General features: G+C 41.1%; 1 protein-coding gene across 1 annotated transcript; it reads right to left on the bottom strand.

The window, feature by feature from the left end:
- Positions 1 to 338: 338 nt before the first annotated feature.
- Positions 339 to 2,554, bottom strand: ATOH1 (atonal bHLH transcription factor 1). Its single transcript, XM_054486363.1, has one exon. The coding sequence runs from the start codon at positions 2,377 to 2,379 to the stop codon at positions 1,315 to 1,317; it is 1,065 nt and encodes a 354-aa protein (XP_054342338.1). The 5' UTR covers positions 2,380 to 2,554; the 3' UTR covers positions 339 to 1,314.
- Positions 2,555 to 16,784: the final 14,230 nt, after the last annotated feature.

The raw sequence follows: 16,784 nt of genomic DNA, 5'->3' as shown, positions 1-16,784 counted from the left end.
CAGGCTAGGTTCTAGCAAACCTAAAACTCATGGCCTCCCCCACTTGCAGATGTTGTTGGGGCAAGGAGTAAAGAAGACTGGGAAGATCCTGGCCATCAAAGAGGCAAAACTGTGCTGCAAATTTGGAAGAAGTTTTATCTCACAATTTAATTATGGACCTGAGTGCTTTTCTTTGAAGGGGTTTTGATACTACCTGAAGGCATCAAGTTTACAACATTTTTCTTCAAAACTGTAAGATCGCATAAATGGCATTGAATAGAAGACTTAATTCTTCAAAGTCATTCATTTGAAAATTGTTTTCAGTAGTTATACTCATGGAATAAGTGACAAAAAAGCTTCTTTTCACGTTTATTTTAATCATTTGCAAAAGAAAATACATTAAACAATGGCAGTTGGCTTTGCTAAATTAAAATAAAATGATCTCGAGTAGAAAACGTAAAAAATGAATCAAGTTAAGTAGAAATGGTAGCAAACAATAATAAATAAGTTTTCTAATATTAACAAAGCAAAATAAAATTGACCAAATGCTTTTGACACAACTAGATTTTTTTAAATTTTTCATTTTTTAAACAAACATTTGCAAAGAGCTTAAGAATTATAAGTGGCTGTGTTTAAAAAAAAAAAAAAAACTGGTCTGCAATTGGCAGTTGAGTTTCTCCTGGAGCCACCACCGCAGCAGCGGCTGATAAAGTGCGTGCGCCAAGTTTCCTAAAAGACGCCAACGTTCTCGCGATCGGATGCACATAATGGGTATGTTTATACAATATATAAACCTTAAAGTTCCTTGTTTTCTAACAATTCCATAGTCAAAAGTTATTCACTTTGGAAGCACTAATTTTGCGTTTCATTGTGCATTTTGGAAAACAACTTCGGAAGACTAAATCTCCCACACTTGAGTGCGCAACACACAAGGATGGATGCCCAGGGCGCAAAATAAATTAAACCCAAACCAGTGACAAAGAAGATGCGACGTTTTAGCAGCGTATTGGCAGCAGGGAACTAGAATAATGATGCCGTATACGGGTACATACAATTATATCGTAGCTATCTACAGGGGGAGCAGAAGGTGGGCGGAAAGGACACAATTCTAACAGAAAGTTTTCATCAAACAATATGGACCGCAGGAAGTTTGGAACAGCGGCGGCATTTGCAAACCATCAAATGTAGCTGCCATCTGAAGCCAAGTCGTTGCTAAACAACGACCGTCGCAGAGCAAAAATTAAAGGGTGCGAGGATCTTTAACCGCGGGGCTTCCCGCGCACTGGGAAAGGGCAGTTTTGTTTCTGTCTCAGTTTTCGGGCTTCTGTCACCTTCCTAACTTGCCTCATCCGAGTCACTGTAATGGGAATGGGGGGAAAATTCCCCGTCGCTTCTGTGGGACCGAGGCGAAGTTTTGCTGTTTTCCTCCTGCACTGGCTGCAAGATGCTCCCGGGGAGCGAAGGAGACAAATTCTTTTGCGCCATCATCGCTGTCAGGGCGCTGTCCTCGAAAGTCGAGAAGTGCAGAGCGTCCAGCTGCACCGAGTACCCTCCCGCAGAGGCCGGAGCTGAGAAGCGAGTCCGGCAACTCCCGGGCGGGGTCGGCCGCTGGCTCCCTCCGGAAGCCTGCTGAGCCCCAGTTGCAGTCGCGTTGCCCGCGCCCCCTTCATAGGAGGCGGCGGTGCGAAGGTGGTGGTGGTCGCTTTTGCAGGAGGCTGGAGGCGGCGGTGGCTGTTCCCCACCGCTGGGCGTTTGTAGCAGCTCGGACAAGGCGTTGATGTAGATTTGAGCCATCTGCAGGGTCTCATATTTGGACAGCTTCTTGTCGTTGTTGAAGGACGGGATAACATTGCGCAGCTGGTCGAAGGCGTGGTTCAGCCCGTGCATCCTGCGCCGCTCCCTGGCGTTGGCTGCTAGCCGTCTCTGCTTCTGCACCCCATTCACCTGTTTGCTGGAAGGGGCCCGTTGGCGGCTGCAGCCCAGCTCGTCTACCACCACCCCGCCTTTCAGCTTGCACAGCTGTTCCCTCACTTTCACCGGCCCGGGGCTCTTGCTGCTGCTGGCACCGCCGCTGCTCCTCCTTACCAGCTCCCCGCGGCCGTCCGCCTCGTCCCGGGGCGCAGCGGCCTCCGAGGCACCCAGCTCCGGGGAATGTAGCAAATACTGGGCGGCGCGTGCCGTGCAGATGCCCTGCAAAGTGGGAGCCAGCCAGGCGCGTGGGTCGGTGCTGTCCAGGAGGGACAGCTCAGGCGGGTAGACGGGATGCTGTCTCGCCTGCAAAGTTGCAGGTGGCTGTGGCGGCGGCGGCGGTTGCGGGAGATGATGCGGCTGGGGCTGGCGATGGTGGTCTCCCAACTCCTTCACTTCAGCCCACTCTTCTGCATGCAGCAGGCGGGACATTGCACTGCAAAGGCTCGGAGGCTCAGGATCGGAGGCAGCACAGGGACACCTGCTCAACCAAAAAAAAAGGCCCTTTCCGGGTCTCTTCTGCAAGGTCTTATTTTTTTTTCCCTCGTCGACCCTCCCCCACGCACTCGGAGATCACACACCAGGTCGCGTGCAACGAAGCTTCTCCGGTTGCTGAAGGCGCTGCGCCCCTTTAAAAAGCGGCACGCGCCACTCAGTCTCCCCCCCGCTCCTCTCCCAACCCCCTCCTCGCGCCGGTCGCGTGTCTTCTCAGCCAATGGAGGGCGCGGGCAGGCGCGTGCGAGCAGCCAATCAAAGAGTTTTTACACCCCGAGAAAAGTTCTTGTGTGCAGAGGACTCCCGAGCCTGCTCAGGTTTTTTTTTTTTTTTCCTTCTTTTAAATTCGTCAGATTCATATGTTAATTGCAGGGCTGTAATTCGACTCTGGTGTGTGTCACCACCCCGGCGGCTGGGGTGCGGGAGCCGGTGCGGAGCCGGCTATCGACTGGTGCCCAAGCGGACTCGGGTCAGACGTGCGCGACCGCGGGCGGCTCTGGGCGAGGCTGGACGCGCTGGGCGCCCGGAAGGCACTCACAGCAGAGAGAAGCCCGCCTACCCGGTGCTGCCCCCAAGCTAGGATCACAGCTCCCACTTCTGATGCCCAAGCATTTGCGATTTCTCATGTGTAATAGGATGTTTGTATTTATGTATGCAGGTATTTATAAATCTCTCATACATGTTCATAGATACATAACTGCTACATGACGTCCATCACTTAAGATTGCTGTTGGAATAAAGGGGGAAAAACCGACTCGTCTCAGAGTATGTTTCTTACTTTTACTCCATCTTTTCATTTTTTACTTCAGATCTCTTAGTTCGACTTCGTCATGTGATCTTTTTCTTAATGGAAAATAGAGCTGCGGTGTAGTGATAGTACACCAAATTCCAGATCCCCCAATTCTCTCCGTCCCCTTTCCCCAGGACCCTGCAGCCAATTAAAATTGTAATCTGCCTAAATCTCTCCGCTGAGTGTAATGTAGGGCTGGAATATTTTACGGTATTATGCAGAGTTTCAACACACACAGTAGGACTTCTCATTAAATGCCCAGCCGGGGGAGGGTGCCCAAAGTGAAATGAAAGGTACCTGCATTCCCTGCAATCCTTAACACTTTCAAGGCACAGAATCCCCAAGTTACCTACCCTTTTGCCTCGATCGCCCTCTCTTTACTACGGGCTCGTGGCTTCCTGAGTTTAACCTCCTCCCGCCCCTCCGTTTAGTTAGGGTGTGCTTCCCCTTTCTCGCCCCCACCCCCACCCCCCTCCGCCCCATACAATCAGGGAGGTCCTTGGCAAGGCGGGGAGGCCAATTCCCAGGTGAACACCCCGCTCCGGTCCTATTAGCCTCGGCCTGGTCTATTCACAGCAAAGAGCCAATCAGAAGCTCCTTGGACCTGGGCGCGCCCCAGCTTGCGCCCAGCGCGCCCTGGCTCCGGCTCGGGGCGCTCTCCTGCACCGCCCCTGGGGCGCGGGAGTGCGATGCAACCAGCTGGTGCTACTGTCGCTTTACTTTCCCAGTGGCTGTCATCCCGAAAGGAGTCTCATCCTCTAGGAGAGATGTTAAAAAAGAGCCCAAGAGATAGTACCCTGGAATATGTCTTTGCAATGTCCAGAGGCAGTTGAATGTTGTTTTCGCAAATATTTGCCGGGGCTTGATCTAACCTGTCATCTAGAACTCCTTGGGCAGTAGATTTTCTGGGACTGGACTGGATATATCCTATAAAGATACAGAATGGTAGAATAGGGTGCTAAAATGATGTTTAAGACATTATTCTTCACCTGTTTCTTCTTCAACCTCGTCTATTTGCTGGTGTCTAGGAACAGTCTTGGGCCTATCTTTACGTGCCAGAAACTTCAGAGCTTTATTCTTGTGTGAATGTTTGGGCTCTGCTGAAATAAATGTTAAAGACACATAAAAAGCAACAACAAAAAACAAACCTAATCTGAAAATCATCCATGAGAACAAAGAAGAAGAAAAGGCCATCTAATGTATTTTTTTTGGGAAAAAAATTCTCCGTTTGGTGATTGAACTGGGTGTTATTGAAATCAACTAATAATGCTTTACTATAAATAGTGCTACCATATAAAATGTGCTTCTTGAGCAAATAATTGCTAGTAGCTGTAGATGCTTAAACAGAACTTTCAGAGAGACAATTAACTGTCATCTATACATGTATGGAAGTGTAAGCAGCTAGTGCCTGGTAGTATCGGTTGTCTATATTGCATTTTTTCCCCTATACATCCACTTTTTTTCCAACTCTATCAGCTGAAAATTAATCCCAAAATTCTTTCACATAATGTCACTACCAAATGCGTAGGATGCCCAAATTTTCCTTGAGCTTGCATCATCCAAACTTTGTGCTTTAAATTTGATTGTATAACTACACAATATTCACTTTCCTTAGAGATTCAACAGTTTTATGGGCTGTAGTGAAATATTTGCTGAATATATAGAATATTGGTCCTAATATGCCAGGGTTACATATAACTTTTAGTATTATTACTTTTTTGAAGCAAACGTCAATTTTTAGGTGAGTAAATTAGAATATTCCAGTAATATGAGGGACAGTAAGAGCTTTGGTAGTTTATGGTGAAATATATTTATTTGGCCCTTAAAATAAGTAGGGACCTATTCTTCTCCTCCCTCCCTCCCTTTTTCTTCTCTTCTTTCTCCCCCATTAGGCAGGGCTGAGGAAGCTTGTCATCTGAGCTGGGGAAGGGGGCACAGGGCCTTGAGCATGGGGTTGGAGTCTGAGTAGTGTAATCAGGACATCCTTAAGGACAGTGTGTGTCGCAGGATGTCAAAACACTTGTATTAGTTCCTTCTCACACTGCTTTGAAGAAATACCTGAGTCTGGGTAATTTATAAAGGAAAGAGGTTTAAATGACTCACAGTTTCACATTGCTGGGGAGGCCTCAGGAAACCTACAATCATGGTGGAAGGCAAGGGTGAAGCAGGCACCTTCTTCACAGGGGGGCAGGATGGAGTAAGTGCAAGCAAGGGAAATGCCAGGCACTTATAAAACTATCAGATCTCATGAGACTCATTCATTATCATGAGAACAGCATGGGGGAAACTGTCCCCAGGATCCAATTACCTCCACCTGGGGCTGCCCTTGACACGTGGGGATTATGGGGATTACAATTCAAGGTGAGATTTGGATGGGGACATAGGGCCAAATCATATCAACAACAAATTGATTATCTGTGGGAGCTGGATGATGGCAGCAGCAGCACAGCCTGAGGTATCACAGTTTAAGCAGACAGAGCTTCTAGTGTGTGTGGGCAGCCAGATTAGTTACATACAGAAGGATGAATGCAAAAAAGTAAATATTTGAGGAGAATAAGAATAGATTTCTCACTGTCAGAGAAGGGAGTTGCAAATATGGAAATGGAGGAAGCTGTGGTGATAGATTTGAATTGGTGGTTTGGATATGAGTTTCTAGTTTTTAATATATATGAATAGATGGTATAGAAATAAATATATATAAATGTCATGGCTGTGTGTGTGTGTGTGTGCCTATGCATTTCCTAGTTCTTTTAACTCTCAGTGCCTGAGATTAGCAATTGAACATATCTAGCTCCCAGATTTCAGTTTCTCAATAATGTTCTGCACTAAAAAGAGCCAGGGTTCTTGGAAAAATCATTTGATTTCAGGGATGGAGTAGAAAAAAACACAAGATAAGCCAAAAACCTCTTGTTTTCTCAGAAATAAGGAAGTGTTCAAAGAATGATGGAGACATGTCAAAAGACCATAGAAGCTTGCTTGAAGTAGCTTCCACTGACAACCTGTAGGACAATTTGAGTATCAGAATAAGTAATGATAGTGACAGATTATCTTCCTGAGAAATAAAGAAATCCATGAATCTTAGACAGAATAAATAAATGCCTGAAGGTTTGAGAAATAATTATTAGTTACAAAATATTTATTGATTGCAAGTAAAATAAAATTGACTCTACCGTGGAGATGTATAGCAGACACCAACTTTATCAAGTGATCAAAGTTAACATCACCAGTAATGAGATAGAACAAATTTAATTTATATGCCTTCTGTTAGGGTGCAGAGAATGTATTATTACTTCTATGATATTCCTGCCAAAGATGCATATCCTGAAGCCAATTGAGAGAAAACACCAAACCAATCCATAAAGAAAGACAGTCTAGAAAATAACCAGCCTGTAATCTTTAAAAGTGTCAAGATCGTGAAAGACAAATCAAGTCTCTATTCCAAGGTGAACCAAGGAACTATTCCAGGGTAGAGGTGGATAAAGAGAATGATAATACATCTGATGCCTGATTCTAAACTAGGTCCTTTTCTAATAAAGAACATCATTGAAACAATTGACAAAATTGGTGTCTGGGAAATAAATGGTAACAAGTTAATTTCCTCATTTTGATTGTTATATTTTGGTTACATCAGAGAATGTCCCCCTTTTCAGGGAATACTCACTTAAAATATTCAGAAAAAATGGGCGGCTTACTCTATAATGATTTTGTGAAAAAGATCCTTTGTACTGTACTTACAACTTTTTTGCTAGTTTGAGATTGTCTTAGAATAAAAAGTGAAAACACTAGAAACCAAACAGGCATATTTACTTTGCTCTTTAGGTGCCTAGAGTTACTAGTTCAGGTCAATCCAAGCATTATCTCTAGTGTTTTGAGGACTGTAGTTACTGCTGAAACTTTAAGTTAAATTTTGCTCCACCCAGCCATGGTACAGTATATATCCAATGACTTTAAGAAATTTCAGATTTTAAGGACTATTCCAATTAAAGAACTGCAATATTTCTCAAGAGGTGTAAATAAATTGAAAATTAATTTGAAATGTGTTCTCTTATAGGTTATTTTAAATAAGAATTTCCAAGTCAAGATGAATTATCCTAAGCAGTTTCTGATCGTGTCACAGATATTAACAAACAAGCAAAAAACAAAAAAGTGTTTTTTTAAGCCATTTGTTGTAGCCTTAACAGTGGGAAATAATTAAACATTTATCCTGTCATTCCTATATCAAGTATTTCAGAGTAATCAAGTAGCTTTAGTAATGACAGAAGAATATTTTAGAGTAATTCCATATAATAAAAGTAGAAGAAATAACAGCTTTAGAAAAATCAACATTTTGCATCTCCTAATGAAAATTTTATTGAGGCAATGATTAAGAATAAATAAAACAATAGATCAAAGTATTTTGAGGAATTTTATAATGAAGGAATCAATCTGTCACTCCTTGAAATCACGGATCAATTTTAGCATCATTTGGAGTGGGAGACCCTGTTATGACGTGTTTCTTGCTTTCATGCATTATACACTACATAGTCCCCTATGAAGTATTCCTTAAAAAAGAAAGTAAACCTGAATTTTATTAAGACTTTGAGATAACCTCCTGCTTACAGGAAATATGGAGGACATCATATTAAGTTAGATGATACCACAAGAATACAAAAAACAAACCTATATTATGAAACATTCTGTAGAACAAGTGTTCAGTATCAATAAGGCCGTGACATGAAGAAAAATGGAGGGAAATGAGGAGGGACCCATCTTGATTAGGATAATCTTTAGATACAGCATTTAATGCAATGTGTGGACCTTGTTTGGATTTGGGTTCAAACAAGCCAACAATAAAAGAACTTTTAAAAAAATTATAAAAGATAAATTTGAACTCAGTATTAGATGATACCAATGAGTTATTATTAATTGTTTTAGGTACTATAAAAACAATGTGATTGTCTAGCAAGCTAGAGATACATACAGAAGCAAATAGAGGTGAAATAACATGAAGTCTATGATTTGCTTTAAAGTACTTTATCAGCAATATTAATAATATGAAAAAGGAATAGTAAGGCAAATATAGAAAAATCTTGATAATTGATGGATATGGTGATGTAAAGATTCATTACTGTTAGTACTACTTGTACATAAACATTTTCTCAATAAAAACTAGTCAAAAATCCTGTAGCATCTCACTGTTTATCATTTCAACCACATAGCTTAGTTCAGCATTTAAACCCCTGTGACATGGTCCTAACTTATGTTTCTAGACTGAAATTGTGTTATTCCATTAATGCAGTGGTTCTTAAATTGTGATCCAATGACCATCTACCTACATGAGAATCACTTGGGATTTTCACTAAGAAGGTAAATTCCTGGGCCCCTACAATTCCACCAAGTCAACTTTGTGAATGAGGCCCAGTCATGTATTTTAAGTAAGCACCCCAAGGGATTGTTAGGCATGCCCCAGTTTGTGAACCATTGCTCTGAAAGTTTTCCCGTGCTCTATTCAGCTACTTTATAGTTCTTAAAACATGTATTTTCTGTCACCACCAGTACGCGAATCCAAATACCTATTATCCAGTCCTGTCTGCTAATATGTAATTGAAATTTCAAGATCTAGGTCAAATGCTACCTCCTCTAGTAATTTTTCCCATGTATCCTTCTCTGGGAGGGATTCATGAAATTACCATCTATCCTTCAGCAAGGAGGTGAAGACAAGGTGTTTGAGTCTATTACTACACTAACAGCTTGTTAGAGAAGTTCAAAGTCACATTTATTATAGTTCCTAAACTTATCTAAGATTAATTGACCCCCAAGAAATGTAAACATCTTCATAATTTTATACTATAGGTATTAGTTATCTATCGTTACATAAAAAATTTCCTCCATAGTCCTTAAAACAATAAATAATTATTATATCACAGTTTATGAGGATCAGAGATTCCGAAGCTGCTTGGCTGGGTGGCCCTGGTTTAGGATCTCTCGTGAGGTTGCTGTCAAGATGTTAGCTGGGGCTATAGTCATCTGAAGGCTTGGCTGGGACTGGAGGATCAACTTTCACAATGGCTCATTCACCTGGATTGGAAAGTTAGTGCTGCCTGTTGGTAGGAGACCTCAGTTTCTCTCCATGTGAATCTCTACCCCAGAGCAAGTGATTCAAGGGAGAAAGACACAAGTCACAGTATCATTTAGATATATACTTGGAAGTTACACTCTATCATTTCTGCCATATTCTAATCATTAGAGGTGAGTAACTAAGTCCACACTCAGAGAGGGTAATTAGGCCCAGAAGGGAAGGAAAGAATATAAAACCATTTGTGGACGTAGGTTAAAACTACCAAAATATCCCTTTGTTTTACAACAATTTCTCTGTTCCTTTTGCAAAATTTAATTCCTCTTTATTTTACTGAGGTGAGGAAACATGTTTAGTAAAGTGAGATAAAGGTAGCAGAATTTGGTGAACCACAAGTGAAGAAAAAAGTCAGACTCTTCTGTTCCTGCAAGAACTTCAAATGGCATGTGTTCCAAAACTTTATTCATAAGTCTGCCACTTACACTCTCCACAGAAACCATATTATGGTAGTTAATTTCCATTGTATTTTCTTTCCTTCCATTTTTGTGATATCTCTTTATTTCAAAGTCATATTTGTGAATTTGTTTTAAATTTATATAAGTATATCCTGAGCATTTATCTAATGGTCATTACTGATGGCTAAGGATAGTGATATGCCGGTAAATGCATAATAATTTACTCTTTGGAAAAAGTGCACACATATTATAACTATATAAATCTATTAAGCATTTTATTGATATAAAGAATGCATGGCAGTTTGTAAATAACAATAAAATATTCAAAATTTGTTATTGGAAATCCTCTAGATCTAACAGATTCTCACAGAATCCTTGATTTCATTGATTTTTGCCATTCTTGTATCCCTAGCTAATCAATGATTACAACTGATGAACAAATGTAGCTCCCACATGAATGTTGGTGGGTATTTTTCATTTGTGGTTAATGAGTAAGATGAAAGTGAAATGACAATGAAGCTGTTTGTCAGAATTCATTTGAGAATCAATGACGTGTGTAACTTCTTTGCTGAGTAGGATAATAGTTTTCAAATACTGGAAGAATACGTGCTCAATCTTTTGTGCTATTCATGTAATGGCTACAGACTTTGATATACTTTTCAGTTTAGTCTGCATTATTAATATTTTCTCTATCACTTTCTTAAGACTAGACAATCAATAAAACAATAAATCAAGCCAGGATTTGTGGCATTTGCTAATTTCTGTTGGTGTAAATACGAATGTTGCTAAATCAAATGGACATTTTCTTAGGCTATATATTAATTGACCTCCTTTTCAACTTTTGACATAGTTGAACACATTCTTTTCAAATCTGTCTTTTCTCTTGACTTGCGAATACCATATTCTTTGTTATTTCTCCCTACTTCTCAGGTTGTTCCTTCTTGATGTCTCTTAAGGAGACTTTTCCCTTACTAGGCTTGGTACCATGCTCTAATTTCCTCTTAATCCATATATGTCGTCTATATTCCAATCAATACCAAATTCTTATCTCTAGCCCAGTCCTTTTTCAATGATTTTCACTGCTCTTAAAACAAGCACAAACATCAATAAACAATACTAATTTGGAGCATCACGAATGTTTCCCTGAGGAAGTAAGAACTGAAAGTTGAAAAAGAGGTAGCTCAGGAAAGGTGAACCCACAAACAACAATTAGAACAGCAGCAGCAGCAACAGCAAGAACAGCAATGGCAACAAAGGATCCCTTCGCAGTGGTCCTTATGTCTTCTGTATCCCATTCAAGTACTAACCAGGCCCAAACCTGCTTAGCTTCTGAGATCAGACAAGATCAGGCAGGTTCATTTATCTCTTCCATCTCACCTCCACCAGTCTTCCACTCTTTCACGGTCTTCTAGGCACATTGGTCTTCTTTACTTGCTCATATTACCAAGCATCTTCCCATCTCAGGGCTTTCACACAAATGCTATAGTTTTTTTGGTCTTGCCTGTCCCTTTCTTATCTAGTTATCATCTGCTCAACTTTAAAGTTGTATTTCCTCAGTAAAGCATTCCCTGGTTTCCCAGAATAGGGTTGTTCCACGTTTTACATGTTTTATGATACAGATTGAGCATCCTAAATCCAAAAAATCCAAAATCTTCCAAAGTTGCAAATTTTTTGGGAGCCAAGATGACACCACAAGTGCAAAGTTCCACACCTGACCTCATGTGATGGGTTGCAGTCAAAATGCAGTCAAAACTTTCCTCTATGTGCAAAATTATTTAAAATATTGTATAAAATTACTTTGAGGCTATGTGTGTGGGTGCATTTGAAATAAATGAATTTTGTGTTTGGACTTGGATCTCATCCCCAAGATATCTCATTATATGCAAATATCCCAAAATCAGAAAAAAATCAAAATCCAAAACACTTTTGCTCCCAACCATTTTGGAATACTCAACCTAGACCTTATATTTGTTTCCTTAGTATTGAAAATCATTATCAACAATTATCTGTGTGATTATTTATTTAATATTTATTTCTCCTCTGTCTCCCTCCATCTCTGCCAGTGAGGCTATTCTGTTCATGGGCCCCTTGTGCAAGCACTGGGGTTGCTGAGGAAAGAAACTCGCTGACTTTCACTGGCTGAATCATCTTTATCATCTTTACCACTTGGCTGTTCGGTGCCTCCTCTGTGGTAGATGGTCTTCAGGGGATATTGATAGGAGACAAAAAGATCTGCACATTTTGTATTCACTTCTATGGATCCCTCTACATGATTCTTCCTCATATCTTCTAGACCCCACTCTTCCAGTCTTGCTCCTTACAAGTCCATGATTAACCAGCCACTGCCCAGGAATTTATTTGTGTTCTTACCTCAGACCATTTCTCTCTTCATACAGAGCTGATGACAGAGTGAACCATGCAGGACTTCCCCTTAACACTGCTTTCCAAGGCCTCCTCTGAGACAGGCTGTAGTGCAACAGAGGCTTATTTTCATCTTGCAAACATATTAAGTCACCCTATCCGTGAACCAAGCCTGAGATTTTCCTTCTCCGTTCGCTATTTCTTCTCTACTAGCTCACTAAATATAAGGCATTGATGTAACTAAGTAAGTAACGTAAGGGTCTGGGACACTAGCATATGTAACTTACTTATGTTCTCTGAACCTGCTTCAATCTGATCCAGAATGTACCATTTTCACAATATGATGAATTCCTATTGTGCCTCCCTCCACAAAGTTATGACTTGATGTAATATCAGGATAAAAGTAACTACCCTCAGTTTCGTAGTCACTTAATATTCCTTAGTTGGGAGTTCAGTCTCTATTTAGGTCCAGTAGTGTTACAGAATCTACTTTTGGAATGCTGAATAGTTCTCTGCTACAGATAGTACAGCTAGCTCCATGCCCTTAGTGGTCTTTGCTGTGATTCTTCTATGGGAACTTTCAGAAGATTGAACATGGCATTCCTATGTATCACCTCAAGGGCTTCTAGCATCATGGAATTTACCGAATCATATGTTCTAAGTGGCAGGAATGCTTGTTCCACAGCTTAAATCTGTTGCAAAGCCCCACTCAAAACTATTTGCCATCTGAGTCAATTGATAAAGGAGTCAGAGCTGTATTTCTAAATATGGCATGTGTTATTTCCAAAATCCAAAGAGGATTACCAGGCATTATACCTTTCTTCATGGCATAGATGCAAGGAGTAATAAGTTGCCCATTTCTTTGGGTGTGTTTTAGCATTTCACAAACTCATGGAATTCTGGAAACATCACCAATTTGGCTGAATCTTGGTCTTTGTAAGGTAAATCCCTGACCCTGTTCCATGAGAGGGCCATATATGCAAAGCAGCCCCCAAATGCTGAAGGAGCTGGGAAATTGAACAAGGAGGCAGATGAATGTAGTATGTTGGTAAGGAATGCTTTGCTGGGGGATTTACAGACAGAAGTGTGGTATTGGGTGGTCACTAGACAGGTAGATTACACCTTTACTCTCCAGACTCAGGGCTTATATACCATGTGGAAGGGGTATAGGTGCTCCAGCAAGACAATCAAAGGCAGAACAGGCAAGAATACTATGTGGGTCATAGCCCATAATTTGTGTAATAACATCAAGGTTGACATGTTCTTACACTAGGAACAGTAAATACAGTAGGAATTGGGATGCATCAGGGTGTCTGGGGCTAATGAGAAGTCAGCATGGTGGATTTGCATTCAAGATGGAGCCACTTTGTCTCCACACACCCCCTGGGCCCACATATGCCTCACAAGGGCATTTCTTATCAAGCTTCTTTCTCCTCCCTAGGTCTAATCGAAATTATGTTCTGCAGAAGGTCCAGATGGCAAAGGTCCCTTTATAACAAGAACTATATTGTGAAGGAATGTTAGCCTACCCCTTTTCAAGATCATGAATGTATGCTGTTGCTCATTCCAAGTGAATGTGAACTGCTTCTAATCAGCCTTTCTGATGAACTCACCAGATCAGTGACTACATAATAAATGTAGCAGTAGCCCAGCAGCCAAGATTGGGTAGCCAAAATATGTGCTGAGAAAGAATTCAGGGAATAGTTTAACGAGAATTTCAGCTTTGGGTATTGACAGTGAAGTGGGATGCTTTTTTCCCCGAGTTGCCCTGGGGAGACGATTCTCCATTTCTGGTTTATAAGACCAGAGTATTGGATTATACTACAGGGGCACTTTCATTTAAGTAGCTTATTTACACTTAGCTAGTGAGAGGTATAAGGGTGAGGCCACTTAGTTCAGTTCCCAGTAGTCTATTGTCATCTGCCATGATCCAACTGATCTTTTGCAGGTGTCAGACTAGCAAATTAAATAGGCACATAACGGAGATTACACTATTCCTGTATCTTTTTCTGGCACACACACTTTGAGAATGATACTCTGTAGTTTCATCTAGTATGTGGTATTTTTCTGATTTAGTATCTTGGAGGAGGTACACTTTCAGACACTTTCACTTGGCTTTTTCTGCCACTGTAGTTTTTAATTCAAGGGTTAAGGAGCAAATGTGAGGTTTCTGACAACTGCTAAGCATATCCATCTAAGTGATACACTTAAGGACTAGAAAAGTGACCATTACCTTTGTGCCCATTGGACCCCTGTCAGAAGAACTTGGGCAGGAGCCTATTTATCACCTGATCTTCGCATGCTCTCATTGTAGCAAAAGATCCATGATGGCATTTTGCTTCTTCTGCTGTCAGTGCCAGCTCATACCCTGTATTTTAAAGAATTAATATTTGCGGGGTTTTTTAATTTCCCAAGTATATTCTGGCAACTATTTGTAGGTCCATTTGCAAAATGATTGGAGGAGTCCTCAAGGTAACCTGGCATCTCTTGCATTAATTTGTTCAAACTCACTCAGGTGCAGAAACTAGAAAAAAAGATTAGTTAATAGTTTTTGTGATGGCTATTTGTCCTACCTGCTTTTGGTCCTTTCTGGTTATATAGATCATTCAATACCTTGGTTAGCTACCTGCATTTGCTTCCTATTGGTACTGAAACAAATGTTTTGGTCAGTTATGCAGGAAAAGAGAACTAATAGGAGATTTTTTATATACTTATTTATTTTAAGGACTTGGCTCATGTGATTGTAGAGGCTAGTGAATCTGAAATCCATAGGGTGGGCCACCAGGCTGGAAACTCAGGCAGAAGTTAATGTTACAGGTTTGAGGCACAATGTCTTCTCTGGGAAACCTCAATTTTTGCTCTTCAGGCCTTCAACTCATTTGATGTGGTCCACCTACATTATTGCGGGTAACCTTTCTTACTTAAAGTCAACTGACTGATCGTAGATATTAACCACACCTATAAAATACTTTCACAGTAACACCTGGATTAATGTTTGATTGAATAACTGAGTGTTATAGCCTAGCCAAGATGACAAATAAAATAAACCATCACCACAAACTATTACAAACATAGTTGCTCAAAAACACACAAAGTTTATTACCTTAGTGTTCTGGGAAGTTAGAGGTTTGAAATCATTTTCCCTAGACCAAAATCAAGGGGTCATCAGGGCAGCTTCCAGGGAGAATCCATTTCCTTGCCTTTGCCAGCTTCCACAGGTTGCTTGCATTTCTTGACTCATCCTCTTTCTCTATCTTCAACGCCAGCAGGTTAGCGTCTTCAGATCTCTCTCTCTCTCTCTCTCTCTCTCTCTCTCTCTCAGCTCTGCTTCTGTTGCCATAGCTCCTTCTCTGACTCCTGCCTCCTTCTCTCCCTAACAAAGTTCTTTGTGATTATCTGAGCATACCCAGCTAATCCAGGATAATCTCCTCATCTCGAGATTCTTAATTTAATCACATCTACAAGTCCCCTTTGCCATGTAAAGTAACATATTCACAGGTTCTAGAGGATTAAAATGTGGACATCTTTGGAGGGGTTCTCTTATTCAGAATACCATATACCTATCTATTGTGCCCCTGGAAACTATTGCCACAGATCCTTGGGAGTTAGGGTCTCTGATTTCCATTCTGGCCTTGCTTTCCAATATAGTAATTACATTCACTTTGCTGCTGACAGTAAAGTGACACCACCTGGTTTCTACTATCCCAGAATCCTATCATCTCAATGACATTGATTGGTTTATTTCATGGCAGCTTTCATGATGATACACCTCAGCCTAACAAGGACAGATTCACCGAGTCTCTCAACAAGGCCAGTGTCCTCATACGATCACTCTGTCTTTCAAATTAGTTAAGGGAATGTCCTCCGGGATCTCCTGGGAAATGGTCAGCCAGCTGATGGGGTCTCTGGTCTTAAGCATTAAATCCGTTCAAGCATATCTCCTGTCTAAGCCTTTCCCCCCTTTTCTCAAAAATTTGATAAGCCTGTTCTGGCATTTCTACCTCATTTACTATAGGTTAATACTTCTCCCAAATTTAGGAAATCCATTTGAATATAATATTAGGACTTCTTGAACATGAGATCCTGAGTTATGGGTGCATTCCTCTACACTATTGTCTTAGTCTGTTTGTATTGCTATAAAGGAATGTCTGAGGCTGGGTAATTTATAAAGAAAAGAGGTTTATTTGGCTCACAGTTCTGCAGGCTATGCAAGAAGCATGGTGCCAACATCAGCTTCTGGTGAGAGCTGTAGGCTTCTTCCTCTTTTGCTGGAAAGGGAAGAGGAGCCAGCATTCAGAGGTCACACGATGGGAAAGGAAGTGGGGGTGGGGAGGTGCCAAGTTCCTTTTAACAGCTAGCTCTAAGGGAAATCTCCAGAACTAATAGAGCAAGAACTCACTCTTTACTATGAGGTTGGTAACAAACAATTCATGGGGGATCTGCTCCCATGATACAAACGCCTACCATTAGGCCCAGCCTCCAATACTGAGGGTCAAATTTCAATGTGAAATTAGGAAAGGTCAAATATCCAAACCACAGCAACTAGTAAACTGCCTTTTCCAGTCTTAATTGATACCCTTTTCCTCAGTCACCCACCTCAAGATCCATTCTAAGGCATCTGTACTCTAGGTTTCTCTCAGAATATAACAGCCAAATGTTGCAGAATTTTTGGTGAATAATG

This window comes from Pongo pygmaeus, chromosome 3, assembly GCF_028885625.2.
Source record: "Pongo pygmaeus isolate AG05252 chromosome 3, NHGRI_mPonPyg2-v2.0_pri, whole genome shotgun sequence".
Classification (NCBI taxonomy): Eukaryota; Metazoa; Chordata; class Mammalia; order Primates; family Hominidae; genus Pongo; species Pongo pygmaeus.
Note: the sequence above shows the minus strand (reverse complement) of the source record. Positions and strands in the feature narration are given on the sequence as shown.

Excerpts from the sequence above, each read along its gene's own strand:
- ATOH1 (XM_054486363.1), bottom strand. The coding sequence starts at position 2,379 with ATGTCCCGCCTGCTGCATGCAGAAGAGTGGGCTGAAGTGAAGGAGTTG.